We start from the raw sequence: 17408 nt of genomic DNA, 5'->3' as shown, positions 1-17408 counted from the left end.
ACAGATGGGTCTTCAGGCCCCGACGGAAAGTTCGAAGGTCTGGTGCCATCCGGAGCTCCACCGGCAATTGATTCCATAAAGCCGGAGCCCCCACAGAGAAGGCCCTCCCCCTGGGGGCCACCAGTCGACATTCCCTGACTGGCGGCACCCTGAGGAGGCCCTCTCTGTGGGAACGCACAGGGCGGAGGGGAGTCGATGCCGGCAGCAGGTGGTCCCTGAGGTAACCCGGACCCATGCCATGTAGGGCCTTAAAGATCGTAACCAACACCTTGAACCTCACCCGAAAGACAACTGGTAACCAATGCAGCTCGCGGAGCAAAGGTGTAACATGGGAGTACCGGGAAACTCCCAAGACAACTCTCGCGGCCGCATTCTGTACCAGTTGGAGCCTCCGAGTGGTCTTCAAGGGAAGCCCCATGTAGAGAGCATTACAGTAGTCAAGGCGAGAGGTCACGAGCGCATGAGTGACTGTACACAGGGCATCCCGGTTCAGATAGGGCCGCAACTGGCGCACCAGGCGAACCTGGGCGAAAGCCCCCCTAGTCATGGCCACTATATGCTCTTCCAAAGTAAGCCGTGAATCTAGAAGGACTCCCAAGTTGCGAGCCCTATCCACGGGGGGTAAGAGCTCACCCCCCATAGAAAGAGATGGAACATTTGGAATGTCCCGGGATGCCGGAATGCACAGCCACTCAGTCTTGTCAGGGTTGAGCTGAAGTCTGTTCCTCCCCATCCAGACCCGAACCGCCTCCAGGCAACGGGACATCACGGCGAGGGCATCACTGGGGTGGTTTGGGGTCGAAAAGAAAAGTTGGGTATCATCGGCATACTGATGATACCCAACTCCAAAACCACGAATGATTTCACCCAGCGGTTTCATATAGATGTTGAACAGGAGAGGCGAGAGAACCGATCCCTGAGGAACTCCACAAACGAGCGACCTAGGGGCCGATCTCTGCCCCCCTGCCAACACCGACTCCGAGCGTCCCAGGAGATAGGAGGAGAACCACTGAAGAACTGTGCCTCCCACTCCCAATCCCCTGAGACGCCGCAGCAAGATACCATGGTCGATGGTATCGAAAGCCGCTGAGAGGTCTAATAGGACTAGGACAGAGGAATGTCCCCTATCCCGCGCCCTCCAGAGATCATTCACCAGAGCGACCAATGCCGTCTCCGTGCTGTACCCGGGCCTGAAACCCGATTGGTAGGGGTCCAGATAATCCCAGATGCTGGATAGAAATCAGGGGAAAGTATTGTCTATGCTGAGCCACTGTCAGCTTAACACTGATTGATGTAGCAAATTTAGGTTTTGATTTTGGAGGCAAATGAAAAAGTGCTTTAACTTGGACTTCCAGAGTATAAGAGCCTAGAGTTCTGCTTTGGGGAATCTGTGCTGAAACCAGACTGAGAGAATGGTGCATATGTTGTAATGATGGTAAGTTTTGCACAGATTTTCAAAGTTTAGACTTACACATGAGCTTTACATGCAATATGGATGTGTAAATTAAGGACTATATCAGAGAAACACAATCACTACTCTAACTGTTAGGTATCTAGCTGGATTTAGATCTTTTTCATAAAATTTTGCTTCTCTTTAGGAAATACTTGGCTGGAGTCCTGAGCTGTCAGCAAGAATTGCCAATATACTGTCTAGTATTAACTGATGTGTGCTAGGCACTAGTAGAGAGTAACCAGTTCCTGAGAGAAGGGCGTAGGAGAGGTAAGTTGTCAAAAGTTATGTATCCACCATGTGAAGATGGTAGACATTACAGGAGTAAAGAGTAATTATTGCGAAGGTGGGGTTTCTGGGGTGTCTCTATGTAAACAATTTTTAAAATAATTTTCTGCAGTTCTCTAAATGCTGTGATTTGACTACATAGAGACAATATTGAGAAAGACACAAGAAGGAAGATGCCAGGAATAACAATTATTTTGTGCATGAGTGAGGAAATAGCTAGAGTTATTTAATTCATATATCTTTGATCTGAAACATGTCCCTTGTAGAATCAACAGAAAGATTCCTCTTTTAATTTGGACAATACAATATATAAGCAAGTTTAAGAAGTTATTGTTATTCTTTTAACAATAACTTTGGATTTACATATTTGAGCTATTCTAAATTCATGCTTAATGATAGAATTGTTGCATCATTAATAAACATTGCCCTATACACCTAACAATTTCTAAATCATTTGCTGTTTTCCTCAGGGCTAAAATTTGCTTGTAACTAATTTACTGTATAGGGAAAATAAGATTGCAAAGTATCTTTTCCATTTATAATCCACAGGGGAGCAGCCTCCTATTATTTTTAAATAGCGTATTAAGATTTACTCAAAAGAGATACTGCTATAATTACATAAAGTGTTTTTTTTTCTTTTTAGAAAGGACACATCCTCCCTCCATGTGCTTTTCATATTTAGCAGTTTACCCCATTTGGCCCCTGAAGAAAGTCTCTCTACTCATTCCAGGAGTGTCCAGAGGGTAAGATTAAAAAAAGGCAAAATGGCAGCCATGATAATGTGATAAAAGCTCCGCCTGTTTATGTACATTGCAAGACGTGCATGGCAGCCATCTTGATTTTTTGACAATACCCTGCAAATACACCTGGCCCATTTCCAAGAATGCACACAAAACAACTGATGGTTGACTAAGGCAATGCACATTCAAAAATAAGAGAAGAAAGTAATCACAAGCAATCTTTTAAAGCCTGTACATTTAAAGCTGAAGGCCTCAACCAACAAGATATGAAAGATGGAGATAATGTGAAAGAAAGTTCTAAAACTGCAACAAAATAATACAATGAAGATTATACAGTTAGTTTAGGGATTTTATGGCACCTGTGGTTTATAAACAGCTTTAGTAACGAGTATTTCAAAACATAGTTCACAGTTTTAAGAAGATCTGCACTGATTTTAAAAACTAGATTCTATATAATTTGAATGTTGTCTTTTGTATATGATTTCTATTTGGAAAGAAAATATTTACACTAACTTCTATGGCTGATTTGTTAGATTATATTTTGAAAGAAAACATTCGTTAAGTTATGTAGTAGCCCTAAGTCATAGAGATACTTCTTAGTGCATTTTGTACAAGTTTGTTTTTAAATTTTCATTTATTTTGCAGTAATATTAAAAACAAATTGCTATCCAAAGATGCAATATTGTAATATCAACATGTGTGCAATTCCTAGTAGTATCTGTAAGAATTCTGCAAGTATGTTTGGGTTCAGTATTGCAACTATAGTTCATTTTTGGGCTATAAATATGTACACACAGGAGTATATTTATTCAATGATAAATGCATCATTATACTTTTAAAATTCCCTCCATGGAAAAACAATATACAGTGTGTATGAAAATGTTCTAAAACCTCAAATTATTTGGAAATCATACTCCTAATATAAACAGTAGTCATTGTAAACTGAACAGGTTTAAAAGTATGTGCAAAGGGTTTATATTTTGTTAGTACGGTATATCCAGTGTTCTTCATCAATAATAAGCCATGTTACATATGATGTAGCTGATATAATTTAGCTTTAAATAAAAATCATGGTTTTTTAATCTTCAAAAATAAAACACCTACAAACTAGAACTTGGCAAACAAAATAATTGTCCTACAGTCTGGAGACCTAGTTGGTTAGAGAGGCTGCACTTGATTTTTCACTTCTTCGTTGAAGCTGGCAGCCAGGCTATCTTTGCCATTAGTCTGAGTGTTGTCTTCCTCCTCTTCCTTCTTCTCCTTCCCCTCTTCAGTTTTTATATCACTTTTATTATCCATTTGACTGCAGCTTTCCTGTCAAGAAACATTTTAATACTATTTATCACATTTCATAGAAGCATACCTTCTATTTAGGCTTCCATTTAGGCACTGTGGAAATGTGGAATACTCACCATGTGAACATTCCTGATAAGTCCCCCTCACTGTTTCTCAGATTAGGCTAGCTTCCTGCAGACACCTGATTGGGTTTGTCTAGCTAGCTTTCAGGATAGGTTAATCCTAACTTTCTGTTCTGAATGCACAGTTAAGCATGGTTGGTGGGAGAGTAGTTACTGAAAAGATGTGTGTGATGACTATTCCAATTCATAGAATACCTGAATAATATCATTAAACGTTTGTGTGTATGTGTGCTATGAGTGAATCTTGACTCCCGATCCATGCATTTTTCTTAGCAGAATTTTTCAAAAGCAGTTTACCATTGTCTTCTTTCTAGGACTGAGAGAGAGTAACTTGTCCAAAATTACCCAGCTGGCTTTGTATGTAAGGCAAGATTAGAATGCCGACTTCCAGTTTCTCATCTTGTGCCTTTAACCCTTATCCCAAAATAGCTCTATATCATCAAAGTGGTATATCCATCATACCTATTATCAAGTGAACAAAATCTATCAGATCTATAGCTCTACCCTATTCTGTTGCACACATGCACAGTATATAGATCACACACACGTTTTTGGCAATATTTCTGATTCTTTAAAAGATTTCCACAAACAACGAATGGTAGTAGACCAACAGAATGTTAACAGCACATATAGATTATGGTAGCTAGGGTTTCTTTGTTTAGCAAGGACATCACTTGAGAAAAGATGCATCATGTCATGAATTAAACTTGGGCCCCAAAAGGAGTTCCATCTGAAAAAGTTGCCCTCAAAATATCATGACTGATAAAAGTTGAAAGCCATGGAAAGATGGAAAAGTAATAGCAGGATAAGTCCTATTATCCATCTAGAAAAAATAATTGTGGCTTTAGGATTTAAATCTTGGAAACTAGCCTTCCTCAATATTATAGTACTAGATTACAGAACCACTTCCAGTACATGCTGGTTGAGAAATTTGGGGTAATATTAGTAATAGACCTGGAAAATATCAGGTTGGGGATATTTTTTACATGACAAAACCCCAAGCATTATTAATAAAAATATGAAAATCCTACTAGCTTCTAAACAAGGAATGGGAACAGATCTTATGTGGCTTGGTGATATAATTTGGGACAGAAACAAAATGGAAGCCCACTCCTTATGATTAGTAGCTCCTGGGAGAAAACTGCTGTGAAGTTAGTAGATGCATTTAGAAATGGCTCTTCCTTAGCTTTCCTGCATCTTTACCCACTTTGACATTCTGGTCAGAGTTCCAGATAAAGAAATATTTTGTTTGAGGCCAGATAATTTGGATTGGCAGGCCAGATTAGACATGTATTCTGAAGGTCTTGCACATTGATAATATTTCCAGCCTGATATTCATCTAAAAAAATGAAGCAGGACTTGCTATTTCTATTGCTTACCAAAAAGACAATTCAAACTTTGTCTACATATAATTCAAAGTACTAATGATTCAGCAATATTACTATTAAATAGTTTCAGGTAACTTCTACTGATCTATATGAAAAGCAAGTTGTGTCTAGATTGTAGTAATCAAGAGCATTCTAGCCTTTAAAAACGGTATTAATTTAAAATAATCTGAAAATTATTTATAGTTTGATTATGTGAAATTAAGTATTTTTTAAAATAACCTTACAATTACATTAAAAGATCTTCCACAGCATTTAAAAAAGGATTAGAGTGCTAGAATTCAACCTTTTGTACTAATGTAAAATAAAGTATTAATATTCAAAATTACTCATTGTTTTTAAACAAATTCTGCCAAAAGCATTTGTCATCTGTAATTCTTTGATGGCTAACTTTTTAGATTGCACTTCATAATTTTTAACATGAGTTGTTTAAAACAAACTAGAAACACTTGAATACTATTGGCATTGACAAAATCATGATCAATCAATTTCAAAAGGCTATTTATTTGGAACAGCTTACACCCTGTAACAGTACAGGGTTGCACCATCAAACATCATCTGCCCATCCCAGGTCTTTGGAAAGGACTTGATAGGTGGAGAAAAATGCCACATCGAGTCTAAACATCTGGCTGACTCTGTGACCATCCATAATTATATTGGCTCAAAACATTCTTATGCTATGTTACAAAATATTACTTTGAAAAGTGTAGACACTAATACATGATAACCCACATGCAACTTATTTGCATCCAGAAAGTAGATTTATCAGCTAAATCAGTAAATTATAGTTTGGGGACTTATGTTTCATATCATTCTTTCCAAAGGTGTCATTCATTCCATCCAGAAGCAAAGAGTGATTGATATTAGAGCTCCATAAAAACAAACCATGTTGCCTACAATCCTCTCAATAGCTTTCCCACTGCTCCATAATAGGAACATATTCTCATTTGACAGTTACAGTTAGAATTACAAAATGATTGTGGTATATTATAATGTATTGGTGAAGAGAAAATGTGGCCAACTTCTTTGCCTCCTCCCTGCCCCCATGCACTCCAATCAGCACAATTGCTGAATGAAACTGATTGATATCAGCTTTAAACCAACTTAAAACTTACTTGAGAGGAGAGTGATACAAGGATGGTTACTTATCCTTGTAAGCTGACCTGTAAAAAAGAAAGTGAAAAGAGAAAATGTGAGCAGCCAAATCAGTGCACCAATGGGACTCAAGTGAGAGGTGCCATAAGAGCATGCAAGAATAGTACACACCAAATGAAGAGGTTAACATGCAAGAAGAAACTGTGAGAAGGCTTTTGCTGCAGAAAATGCTAGAAAGGATGAAGATTCAATTTGTTCTTTTGAATAAAAATGGCTTTTGCTACAAGAGCCAACAAAAACAGAGAAAGAAGATAGTCTTGTAAGTCATTTCTAAATACTTTAGGCAGTTATGGGCAATCGTTTCTCATTTGTATTTGTAACTTTTACAATATACTCTTTTAAAGGATATATACAAGTGGTCTTAAAACTACAAATTTTCAACAGCATTTAAAAGTACTTCCTAAGGTAGAGTTAATTTGCTCATTAATCAGTATTCCTTACATATAGTGAAACAGAAAACACATTCCTATATTGATCAGTGCTTCCATCTCTTTAATATTTCTTGTACATATAATCCATAATACCAATAAATAAACATAATGTAGGCAGATTATCTGTTGGTTTACTTGGAAGTGACATTTCAACAAACTATACCAAGAACTTTACACTTTAGACTGATATCTATTATGCCAAAATAATGGTAGGCAGAGATTGCTATCTTTTAAAATTACTAGAAATTTTTTAAAATACCAAAAAATTACTAGAAAAATAATTTAGTTATAATTATACTGTTATAATTACAAAAGCCCCTTCATGGATTACTGCCTTGTCGTGGCGAAGGGGCTTGCGTAATTCAATGAAGCTATGAGCTATGCCGTGCAGGGCCACCCAAGACGGACAGGTCATAGCAGAGAGTTCTGACAAAACGTGATCCACTGGAGAAGGAAATGGCAACCCACTCCAGTATCTTTGCCATGAAAACCCTATGGACAGTACCAAAAGGCAAAACGATATGACGCTGGAAGATGAGCCCCTCAGGTCGGAAGGCGTCCAATATGCTACTGGGGAAGAGCAGAGGGCTAGTACTAGTAGCGCCAGAAAGAATGAAGCGACTGGGCCAAAGCCGAAAGGACGCTCAGCTGTGGATGTGTCTGGTGGTGAAAGGAAAGTCCGATGCTGTAAAGATTTTTTCTCCATAGGAACCTGGAATGTAAGATCCATGAATCAAGGAAAACTGGACGTGGTCAAACAAGAGATGACAAGACTGAACATTGACATCTTAGGTATCAGCGAACTAAAATGGACAGGAATGGGTGAATTTAATTCAGATGACCATCAGGTATACTACTGTGGGCAAGAATCCTTCAGAAGAAATGGAGTAGCCTTCATAGTCAATAAAAGAGTAGGAAAAGCAATACTGGGATACAATCCTCAAAATGACAGAATGATCTCAGTTCGAATCCAAGGCAAACCATTCAATATCACAGTAGTCCAAGTCTATGCCCCAACCACCAGTGCTGAAGAGGATGAAATTGACCAGTTCTATGAAGCACTACAGCACCTTATAGAACTAACACCAAAAAATGATGTTCTTATCATCATGGGGGATTGGAATGCTAAAGTAGGAAGCCAAAAGATAACTGGAATAACAGGCAAGTTTGGCCTTGGAGTGCAAAATGAAGCAGGGCACAGGCTGATAGAATTCTGTCAAGAGAATACGATGGTCATAGCAAACACTCTTTTCCAACAACCCAAGAGACGGCTCTACACATGGACATCACCAGATGGTCAACACAGAAATCAGATTGACTATATGCTGTGCAGCCAAAGATGGAGAAGCTCTATACAGTCAGTAAAAACAAGACCAGGAGCTGACTGTGGCTCAGACCATGAGCTTCTCCTTGCAAAGTTTAGGCTTAAACTGAAGAAAGTAGGGAAAAGCACTAGGCCAGTCAGGTATGAATTAAATCATATCCCTGTTGAATATACAGTAGAGGTGACAAATAGATTTAAGGAATTAGATCTGATAGACAGAGTGCCTGAAGAACTATGGACAGAGGTTCGCGACATTGTACAACAGGTAGCAACCAAAACCATCCCAAAGAAAAAGAAATGCAAGAAAGCAAAATGGCTGTCTGAGGAAGCTTTGCAAATAGCTGAGGAAAGGAGGGAAGCGAAAGGCAAGGGAGAAAAAGAAAGATACACCCAATTGAATGCAGAATTCCAGAGAATAGCTAGAAGAGATAAGAATGCCTTCTTAAATGAACAGTGCAAAGAAATAGAAGAAAACAATAGAATAGGGAGGACCAGAGATCTTTTCAAGAAAATTGGAGAAATGAAGGGAACGTTTAATGCAAAAATGGGCATGATAAAGGACCAAAATGGCAGGGACCTAACAGAGGCAGAAGAGATTAAGAAGAGGTGGCAAAATTACACAGAAGAACTATACAAGAATGAGCTTAACGTCCCTGGTAATCACAATGAGGTGGTCACTGACCTCGAGCCAGACATCCTAGAATGTGAAGTGAAGTGGGCCTTAGAAAAGCTGAGCAACAACAAAGCTAGTGGAAGTGACAGTATTCCGGCTGAGCTATTCAAAATCTTAAAAGACAATGCAGTAAAAGTGCTACACTCAATTTGCCAGCAAATTTGGAAAACTCAACAATGGCCACAGGATTGGAAAAGATCAGTTTACATTCCAATTCCAAAGAAAGGCAGTGCCAAAGAATGTTCAAACTATCGCACCATTGCACTCATTTCTCATGCTAGTAAAGTCATGCTTAAAATCCTACAAGCTAGACTTCAGCAGTATGTGGATCGAGAACTACCAGAAGTACAGGCAGGATTTCGAAGAGGCAGAGGAACTAGAGATCAAATTGCCAACATACGCTGGATCATGGAGAAAGCTAGGGAGTTCCAGAAAAACATCTACTTCTGCTTCATTGACTATGCTAAAGCCTTTGATTGTGTGGATCATAACAAACTGTGGCAAGTTCTTAAAGAGATGGGAGTACCAGACCATCTTATTTGTCTCTTGAGAAACCTATATGCGGGTCAAGAAGCAACAGTGAGAACTGGACACGGAACCACTGATTGGTTCAAAATTGGGAAAGGAGTCCGGCAAGGATGTATACTGTCGCCCTGCCTATTTAACTTATATGCAGAGCACATCATGAGAAAGGCAGGGCTAGATGAATCAAAAGTTGGAATTAAGATTGCCGGAAGAAATATCAACAACCTGAGATACGCAGATGATACCACTCTAATGGCAGAAAGTGAAGAAGAACTAAAGAGCCTCTTGTTGCGGGTGAAGAAGGAGAGTGCAAAACTTGGGTTGAAACTTAACATTAAGAAAACCAAGATCATGGCATCTGGCCCTCTCAATTCCTGGCAAATAGACGGGGAAGAAATGGAAGTAGTGACAGATTTTATTTTTCTGGGCTCCAAGATCACTGCAGATGGGGACTGTAGCCAAGAAATCAAAAGACGCTTGCTCCTGGGGAGGAAAGCCATGGCAAATCTAGACAGCACACTAAAAAGCAGAGACATCACCCTGTCAACAAAAGTGCGTATAGTCAAGGCTATGGTCTTCCCAGTTGCAATGTATGGCAGTGAAAGTTGGACCATAAGAAAGGCTGAGCGCCAAAGAATTGAGGCCTTTGAACTGTGGTGCTGGAGAAGACTCCTGCGAGTCCCTTGGACCGCAAGGCGATCAAACCGGTCAGTCCTAGAGGAGATCAATCCTGACTGCTCTTTAGAAGGCCAGATCCTGAAGCTAAAACTCAAGTACTTTGGCCACCTAATGAGAAGGAAGGACTCACTGGAGAAGAGCCTAATGCTGGGAAAGATCGAGGGCAATAGAAGAAGGGGACGACAGAGAATGAGGTGGCTGGATGGAGTCACTGAAGCAGTAGGCGTGAGCTTAAATGGACTCCAGAAGATGGTAGAGGACAGGAAGGCCTGGAGGAATGTTGTCCATAGGGTCGCGATGGGTCGGACACGACTTCGCAGCTAACAACAACAACAAATTACAAAAGGCCATGCTGCTTGGATCCACACCTATACTATGCTGATACTTTATGACATCCTAAGGTCTTGAGAAGAACTTGGTGAATATGATGGCCTGTAGCAGCTAAACACCTGGCAGCTGTGATTGCACACTGTTGTTCATATATTTGTAAAACAGGCTGTATAATTACATCAGAGCAATTGTGCTATCAGTGACTCATATCTTCTACCACTGTTGTCAGGAGTTACGCTATTACTAGTATCTGATACAGTTTCTATGGACTTTGTGAACTAGATCACTGATTTTTTATGTCTTTGCCCACGTTGAGCGAGCATAAGATTCCTACTACTATCAGTTTATACTAGTGGTAGCTCTCTTTGGGGGGGGGAATAGAATTGAACTAACCTCCTTTGCTTACTTGCATGATAGGTAATTAGGTTTTAATTTAAAATTATTTTGCTGAAGAAAAGACATTGTATCTGAGATGATTCTGAATAAGATGAAAGTTCTACCTTTGGAGAGTGTCTTGATGGCTCATTCACACATGCAAATTACCACTTCCTTTCACAGTATAAAAATGCCAAGAATGCATGTGTGAACACCCACCTACTCTCAAAGAGATTTTGTGAAAATAGAATAGCACACTGTTGACAGAGTATGTTACTAGCATTTGTGATGGACCAACTAACAGCTTGTGAAGGTTAATGTCAGCTTATTAATTTCAGTACAAAAAGTACTTCCTGATTATTCACAGAAACATGAGTGCAACTCACTATTATTTGGAATGTACACTCTTATCACTATATTGTTCCAAAAGAAATAAAATCTAGGACAGTGAAAATTCTTTCATCTATGTAATTTTGTTGAGTTTTTATCTTAGTTTTACCTGATAAGCTTCATCTTGCAGTTTCTGCTTCAAATACTCCTCCATCTTGAGTTCATTCTCTAGTTGGCGGACAGAATCATTTTCATAGTTCTCATCATCAGCTCTAACATAAGCATCTCCATCCTCTGTAACCCTAAACACAATTATTAATAAATAGGGTTGTGCAATTACTGCCTGACCTACTTTGTACTCAGATACTCCTATCTGAAAGCAGTAAGTTCCATCTGTTAGTCTAAATTTGCAGTGGTGGTGGTGGGCAGGCAGCGTATACAGCCCACACTGAGTCAGGTGAGTTTAGAAAAATGAATTATCTTTTTTCATAATTTAACTTTTGTAAAACAGATTGCCTAGGAGGGTCTTTTTGAAAATCAGAATAGAATAGAAGTGGCAGAAAAGTCAGGGAAGATTCAAGGATGTGGTAGCTTTACAGTGGCTTTTTACACTTTCACCTTGTCCTGTTCATCTGGATCACATTGATATCTGAAGCAATGACTTCAAAAGATAATTAAATTTCATTTGGTCGTTTGCTATAATGTTCCACTGTGGATCAAGATCTTTCCAAGATCTCTGCATCTTATAATAAAATGTCTGAGTGGACGTGTATAATTATAGGATCACCACTATGTAACTTTGTACACAGATAGATCATACACTCAGTTCCTAAATTTACATCTAAAATCACAGCAGTATCCTGATCTTCAACAGAAAGCAGTCTGTTCTTCTCAAAGGAAATAGAAAACTGCACCCAATTTTGGCATATTTTCTGAAATGCCCCTTTGAATGGATTCAAATGATCTTACTAAAAGAGACTTGGTTATTCTTTGGTATATATTAATTATCAACAACTATCAACCTGAGTTCAAATACAAAAATCACTGCAAATTGTTTTTCTTCACAAAATTTTATGAGAGTTTTATATTGTGGTTCAAAAGTCACCCTTTATTGCCATCCTTGGCTTAATCTTTAGTTTAAAAAGCATCCCAATATTAAATGGAAACTTATTTTTAAAAGCTTTGAGTGCCCTATTGAAGTCAAGAAAAAGATAGAAATCAAAGAGAAGGCAAAACAGGATGGAGTACCCACAGGTCACTGCGAATGGTTCCAGTAGCAGCTACATTGTGAAGATATCCTGGCTTCCGGGCATGGATTTGCGCCAGGAAAGCCTTTTCAGAAGTTGGTGATGGAACAAGATCATCAAAATGAGTCCGACCAAACTCTGAATCCACATTACTTTCTGTCTCACTTCCAACTTCTGTATGAAGAAATAGGTTGGTATGATAATTATATCTTTCTCTCCTATTTCTAGCATGCTTCTTTCCTGTTTTTATTTTTAGCATACTGTACATTGCCATCTTATATTGCTAAAGAAACACCATATTGTCTACATTAAAAAAACATGCAGAACTCTCACTTTTGTACAGTTCAAACTTGCCATTTATTATAACTTGCCATACACAGACAAGTAAAGCTTTGATGCCAAGTGGGGTGCCTCAGTGTACTCTGTATCCCTAAATTAATCAGGGAATATTCTAATGGCTGGGTAAGCTATTAAGCGAGGAAATAACAGCTAGACACAACACTGGATTGCCTCCTATTACAGTACTGATGCATGAACCCATGGACAGTGTTGTTGTATAAAGAAACTAAACAGCACTGAGCTTCTGTTTAGCAAGAACACACATTGCTGCATTTGAATTCATTTAAGTTAGTTCAATTATCTTCAATGAGATTTAATTTTTTAAATATTTCAGTAAAAGGTAAAGTTTCCCCCGCACATGCATGCTAGTCGTTTCTGACTCTAGGGGCCGGTGCTCATCTCCATTTCAAAGCCGAAGAGCCAGCGCTTGTCCAAGGACGTCTCCATGGTCATGTGGCCCGCATGACTAAATGCCAAAAGCGCACAGAACGCTGTTACCTTCCCACCGTAGTGGTCCCTATTTTTCTACTTGCATTTTTACGAGCTTTCAAACTGCTAGGTTGGCAGAAGCTGGGACAAGTAACAGGTGCTCACTCTTACGCGGCACTCAGGATTCGACCCGCCAAACTGCCGACCTTCAGATCGACAAGCTCAGCGTCCTAACCCACTGAGCCACCGTGTCCCTTAATATTTCAGTAGAACCTGTTATTACAAGAGATACCAAGGCTATACTCTACATAAACATAATAAGGCAAACAAACTCTTATTCAATAACCATAAAATTAACAAAAATCCAGGCATATAAAAAGCACTGAAAAGAAATAAATTTCAGAAATTAAAATGCTGGAATAAGAAGGAATCTTGTCCTGAAAAGACTATAAGTCTTGTCCTGAAAAGACTGTTAAACTAGTAGTTTAAAAATATTTTCCAGCACATTTTTCTAGATTGCAGCTTGTCTTTAGACTATATATTAAACCAGTATAAAACACTTATGCTTTGAATCATCAGACCTGAGTTTAACTCTTTCACCAGAGAAGACATGGTATTGGTGATTGAATCAGCAGCTACCAACAAGTCATTTCTTAAATTTCTTCTTGTACCTAATCAATAAAAAAGCAAAGTGCAAAATATTTTTAGCAATATTTTGAGTTTTTTGTGTACATTTTGTACAGTTAACAAGGTAAAATAATAAATGATAAAAAACTCAACTAAGAAAACAATTTAAAATGTATGAATTTTAAAAATCTGTTTAGGTAGTTTTTACAGTAGCACAATCTCTGATTACTACACATGTATTAATTTCTTTATGACCTCTGAAGAATAAATAGGCTTTAATAAGAGTAATTAGTTTGAAACTAGTATACTTTTTTAGGTAGGCAGTATAGTGCAATATATAGACAGCATCAGATGGGAGAAAGTTAGATTTGGGTTATAGAAAAATTCTGTCTGAATTCTGTGCTTTCTTCATGAAAAATTAAAGAGAAATTACTGATCAAACCAAGAGAATTATGCTAGAGTAGAGTAAAAAACCTGTTGTTTTTAGTTCTAAGATGTTTTGCATTTTTAAAATTATGATAGTCTGAGATAGACAGCATGAAAATTATACCCAACAGCTTGGCCTCTGAAGTACTTGGAGCCATATTATAATAGGACCTTGGAAGCCAATGTAGAAGCCTCCGGACTGTCGAGCAGTTGGCACAAGGAACAATAACTACAAAGCACAGCTTACAATAGCACATTATAAATAAATACAATTGCTATTGTCTGAGAATAAAATGCATCTATAAGTACATTTGCCAATAAAAGGTGCTGTATCTGTTGCAGATAATTTAGAAAGCGGGACATTACATTGGAAGAATTTTTTTCTCCTATTATTTTATTATGCAGCAATAAAAACTAATGTTATTTTTTCATTTCTGCTCCAGCCTGTCATGAATTTTCCTCTGATGCTGCTTGTCCCAAACACAAGCTCTGAATTACTTGATTATTTCGTTTTAAGAAAAACTCTTTTCAGAGTTTTTAATACATGGGTGTCAAACTCACCGCGTCACGTGACATGTCGCGACGTATCGTGATTTTTTTTGCATTGCTGGAGATGGGGTGGGTGTGGCCTCCGGCACTTTGACACCCCTGGTTTAATAGATATGCCATGAGGAAAGAAGCTATGGATTATCAATTTTTCGACAGAGGACGGTTTGTACCATTACCTTGCGCAAAAGCTTCTTGCACATCTCCTCCCACCCCTGTCAGAGAATCTTGTGGTGTGTGGGCAGGAGTTGAGCTGGCAGATGCAGATCTGATAGGCATTGGAATTGGCCGACTGATCGTGTGGCTGGGAGATGAGCGAGGAGAGCCTGCCCCTTGGGTCTAGGGGGAAAAGGAAGCCATGAGTGGTTCAGGATGAAGTAGAGAAGAAGACACTTCTGCCCCATCATCTCCAATTATATCTCTGCTGTAGAAATGATCAGAATATGCCCATACTGGATAGTGTTACCATCCTGATGGAAAATGAATGGATCAATATGCTGTTAGTTCCTACAACCAAAAGTACACATGCTAAAACAGAGATGATCAGAAACATAGGGAAAAAGTATTGGTGAACTTGCTCAGAGTCTTAAAGATCACATTCACATATTAATCCCAGCTATTGCAAAAATGAATTTGTTTTTGATGTTTTCTTTTTCTAGTTGCCTGAAAGTTAAACAACAACAAAAAGACAAATCAAGTACTAATTATGTTTTTCTTTTGTTTTAATTATCTGGCAGCAGCAATGGAGAAAACTGTTGGACACCACACTGTTGAGTCATGACAGAAGAGGTACTGAATTCTTATGTTATGTTAGAACTTAGAGCTGGCTGGTGGAAGCAAGAATAACTTGGTCCAAACTTCCCAAGTAAGAGGAAGGTAAAAAAAAAGGCAAATGTAGTAAGAAAAAAGTAAAGTTGTCACAGGGATGTTTTATTACTTTCCATGGAACTGAGTGTTTCTATGTCATCAATGGTCCCATATCTTATGTTTGTGGGAATGGAAATTAAATTTGGAGTCTCATGACTTTTGAACTAAAAAGCAGGCAATGCTCTATTCCAGATATCCTACTCCATACAGATGGGAGATTTTCTGGGATATACAGGGCAGAAGTCAGAATCCAGTCTAGAAACTGCCATTACCCTCTAACCCTAACCCCTAATCTATTTTAATTTAGATTCATCAAGTTCACGTAAGGATTACTTGTTTCCTTATCATGCAGACACATTTAATGAACCTTATTCATATATATGTGGGCAATGTAGTCAGACATATGTTTACATTTACTAAGAAAAGTCTCTCCCACCCATTCTCATTTATTTATTTATTTGGCATATGGCATTCTTAATACAAAATATGGTTAAGTGTGTTTTGTCTTTGCTATATAGCTCCCTCTGCTGGAACCTAGGATAACTCATAATGCAGAATTTTGTAATCAGTAAAATAACTTTTAATAACTGAAATGCTTAGGAAACATCATTTTACAAATACAAGAACTAATAATACACCATTTTTCTATTATTATTATGGTTTGTTGCATAGTCTATGTTGTTGTTGTTGTTGTTAGCTGCGAAGTGGTGTCCAACCCATCGCAACCCTATGGACAACGTTCCTCCAGGCCTTCCTGTCCTCTACCATCTTCTGGAGTCCATTTAAGCTCACGCCTACTGCTTCAGTGACTCCATCCAGCCACCTCATTCTCGCTCATCCCTTTCTTCTATTGCCCTCAATCTTTCCCAGCATTAGGCTGTTCTCCAGTGAGCCCTTCCTTCTCATTAGGTGGCCAAAGTATTTGAGTTTTAGCTTCAGAATCTGGCCTTCTAAAGAGCAGTCAGGGTTGATCTCCTCTAGGACTGACCGGTTTGATCGCCTTGCAGTCCAAGGGACTTGCAGGAGTCTTCTCCAGCACCATAGTTCAAAGGCTTCAATTCTTTGGCGCTCAGCCTTTTTTATGGTCCAACTTTCACTGCCATACATTGGAACTGGGAAGACCATAGCCTTGACTATATGCACTTTTGTTGACAGGGTGATATCTTTGCTTTTTAGTGTGCTGTCTAGATTTGCCATGGCTTTCCTCCCAAGGAGCAAGCGTCTTTTAATTTCTTGGCTGCAGTCCCCATCTGCAGTCATCTTGGAGCCCAGGAAAATAAAATCTGTCACTAACTCCATTTCTTCCCCATCTATTTGCCAGGAATTGAGAGTGCCAGATGCCATGATCTTGGTTTTCTTAATGTTTAGTTTCAACACAGGTTTTGCACTCTCCTTCTTTACTCGCAACAAGAGGCTCTTTAGTTCCCCTTCACTTTCTGCCATTAGAGTGGTATCATCTGCATATCTTAGGTTGTTGATTTTTCTTCCGGCAATCTTAACTCCAACTTTTGATTCAAGCCCTACCTTTCTCATGATGTGCTCTGCATATAAGTTAAACAGGCAGGGTGACAGTATATAGCCTTGCCGATCTCCTTTCCCAATTTTGAACCAATCAGTGGTTCCGTGTCCAGTTCTCACTGTTGCTTCTTGGCCCACATATAGGTTTCTCAAGAGACAAATAAGATGGTCTGGTACTCCCATCTCTTTAAGGACTTGCCACAGTTTGTTGTGATCCACACAATCAAAGGCTTTAGCATAGTCAATGAAGCAGAAGTAGATGTTTTTCTGGAACTCCCTAGCTTACTCCATGATCAAGCGTATGTTG

The 17408-nt window shown here is 38.9% G+C and overlaps 1 protein-coding gene across 2 annotated transcripts in view; it reads right to left on the bottom strand.

Annotated features, from left to right (window-relative positions):
• Positions 1–1220: 1220 nt before the first annotated feature.
• DTNA (dystrobrevin alpha) overlaps positions 1221–17408 on the bottom strand; it is a 131539-nt gene continuing 115351 nt past the window's right edge. Inside the window, exons 19-24 of one of the 2 annotated variants that reach the window (XM_083360757.1) lie at positions 14896–15055; positions 13699–13788; positions 12355–12523; positions 11272–11404; positions 6397–6444; positions 1221–3792 (exon numbers count right to left, since the gene is read on the bottom strand). In XM_083360757.1, the coding sequence (XP_083216883.1) occupies positions 6427–6444; positions 11272–11404; positions 12355–12523; positions 13699–13788; positions 14896–15055 (570 nt within the window). In that variant the 3' untranslated portion in view covers positions 1221–3792; positions 6397–6426. The remainder of the gene's footprint in view (positions 3793–6396; positions 6445–11271; positions 11405–12354; positions 12524–13698; positions 13789–14895; positions 15056–17408) is intronic. The other variant, XM_083360756.1, reaches the window with a different exon arrangement.

The sequence above is a fragment of the Vipera ursinii genome (genome assembly GCF_947247035.1).
Source record: "Vipera ursinii genome assembly, chromosome: 3".
NCBI lineage: Eukaryota > Metazoa > Chordata > Lepidosauria > Squamata > Viperidae > Vipera > Vipera ursinii.
Note: the sequence above shows the minus strand (reverse complement) of the source record. Positions and strands in the feature narration are given on the sequence as shown.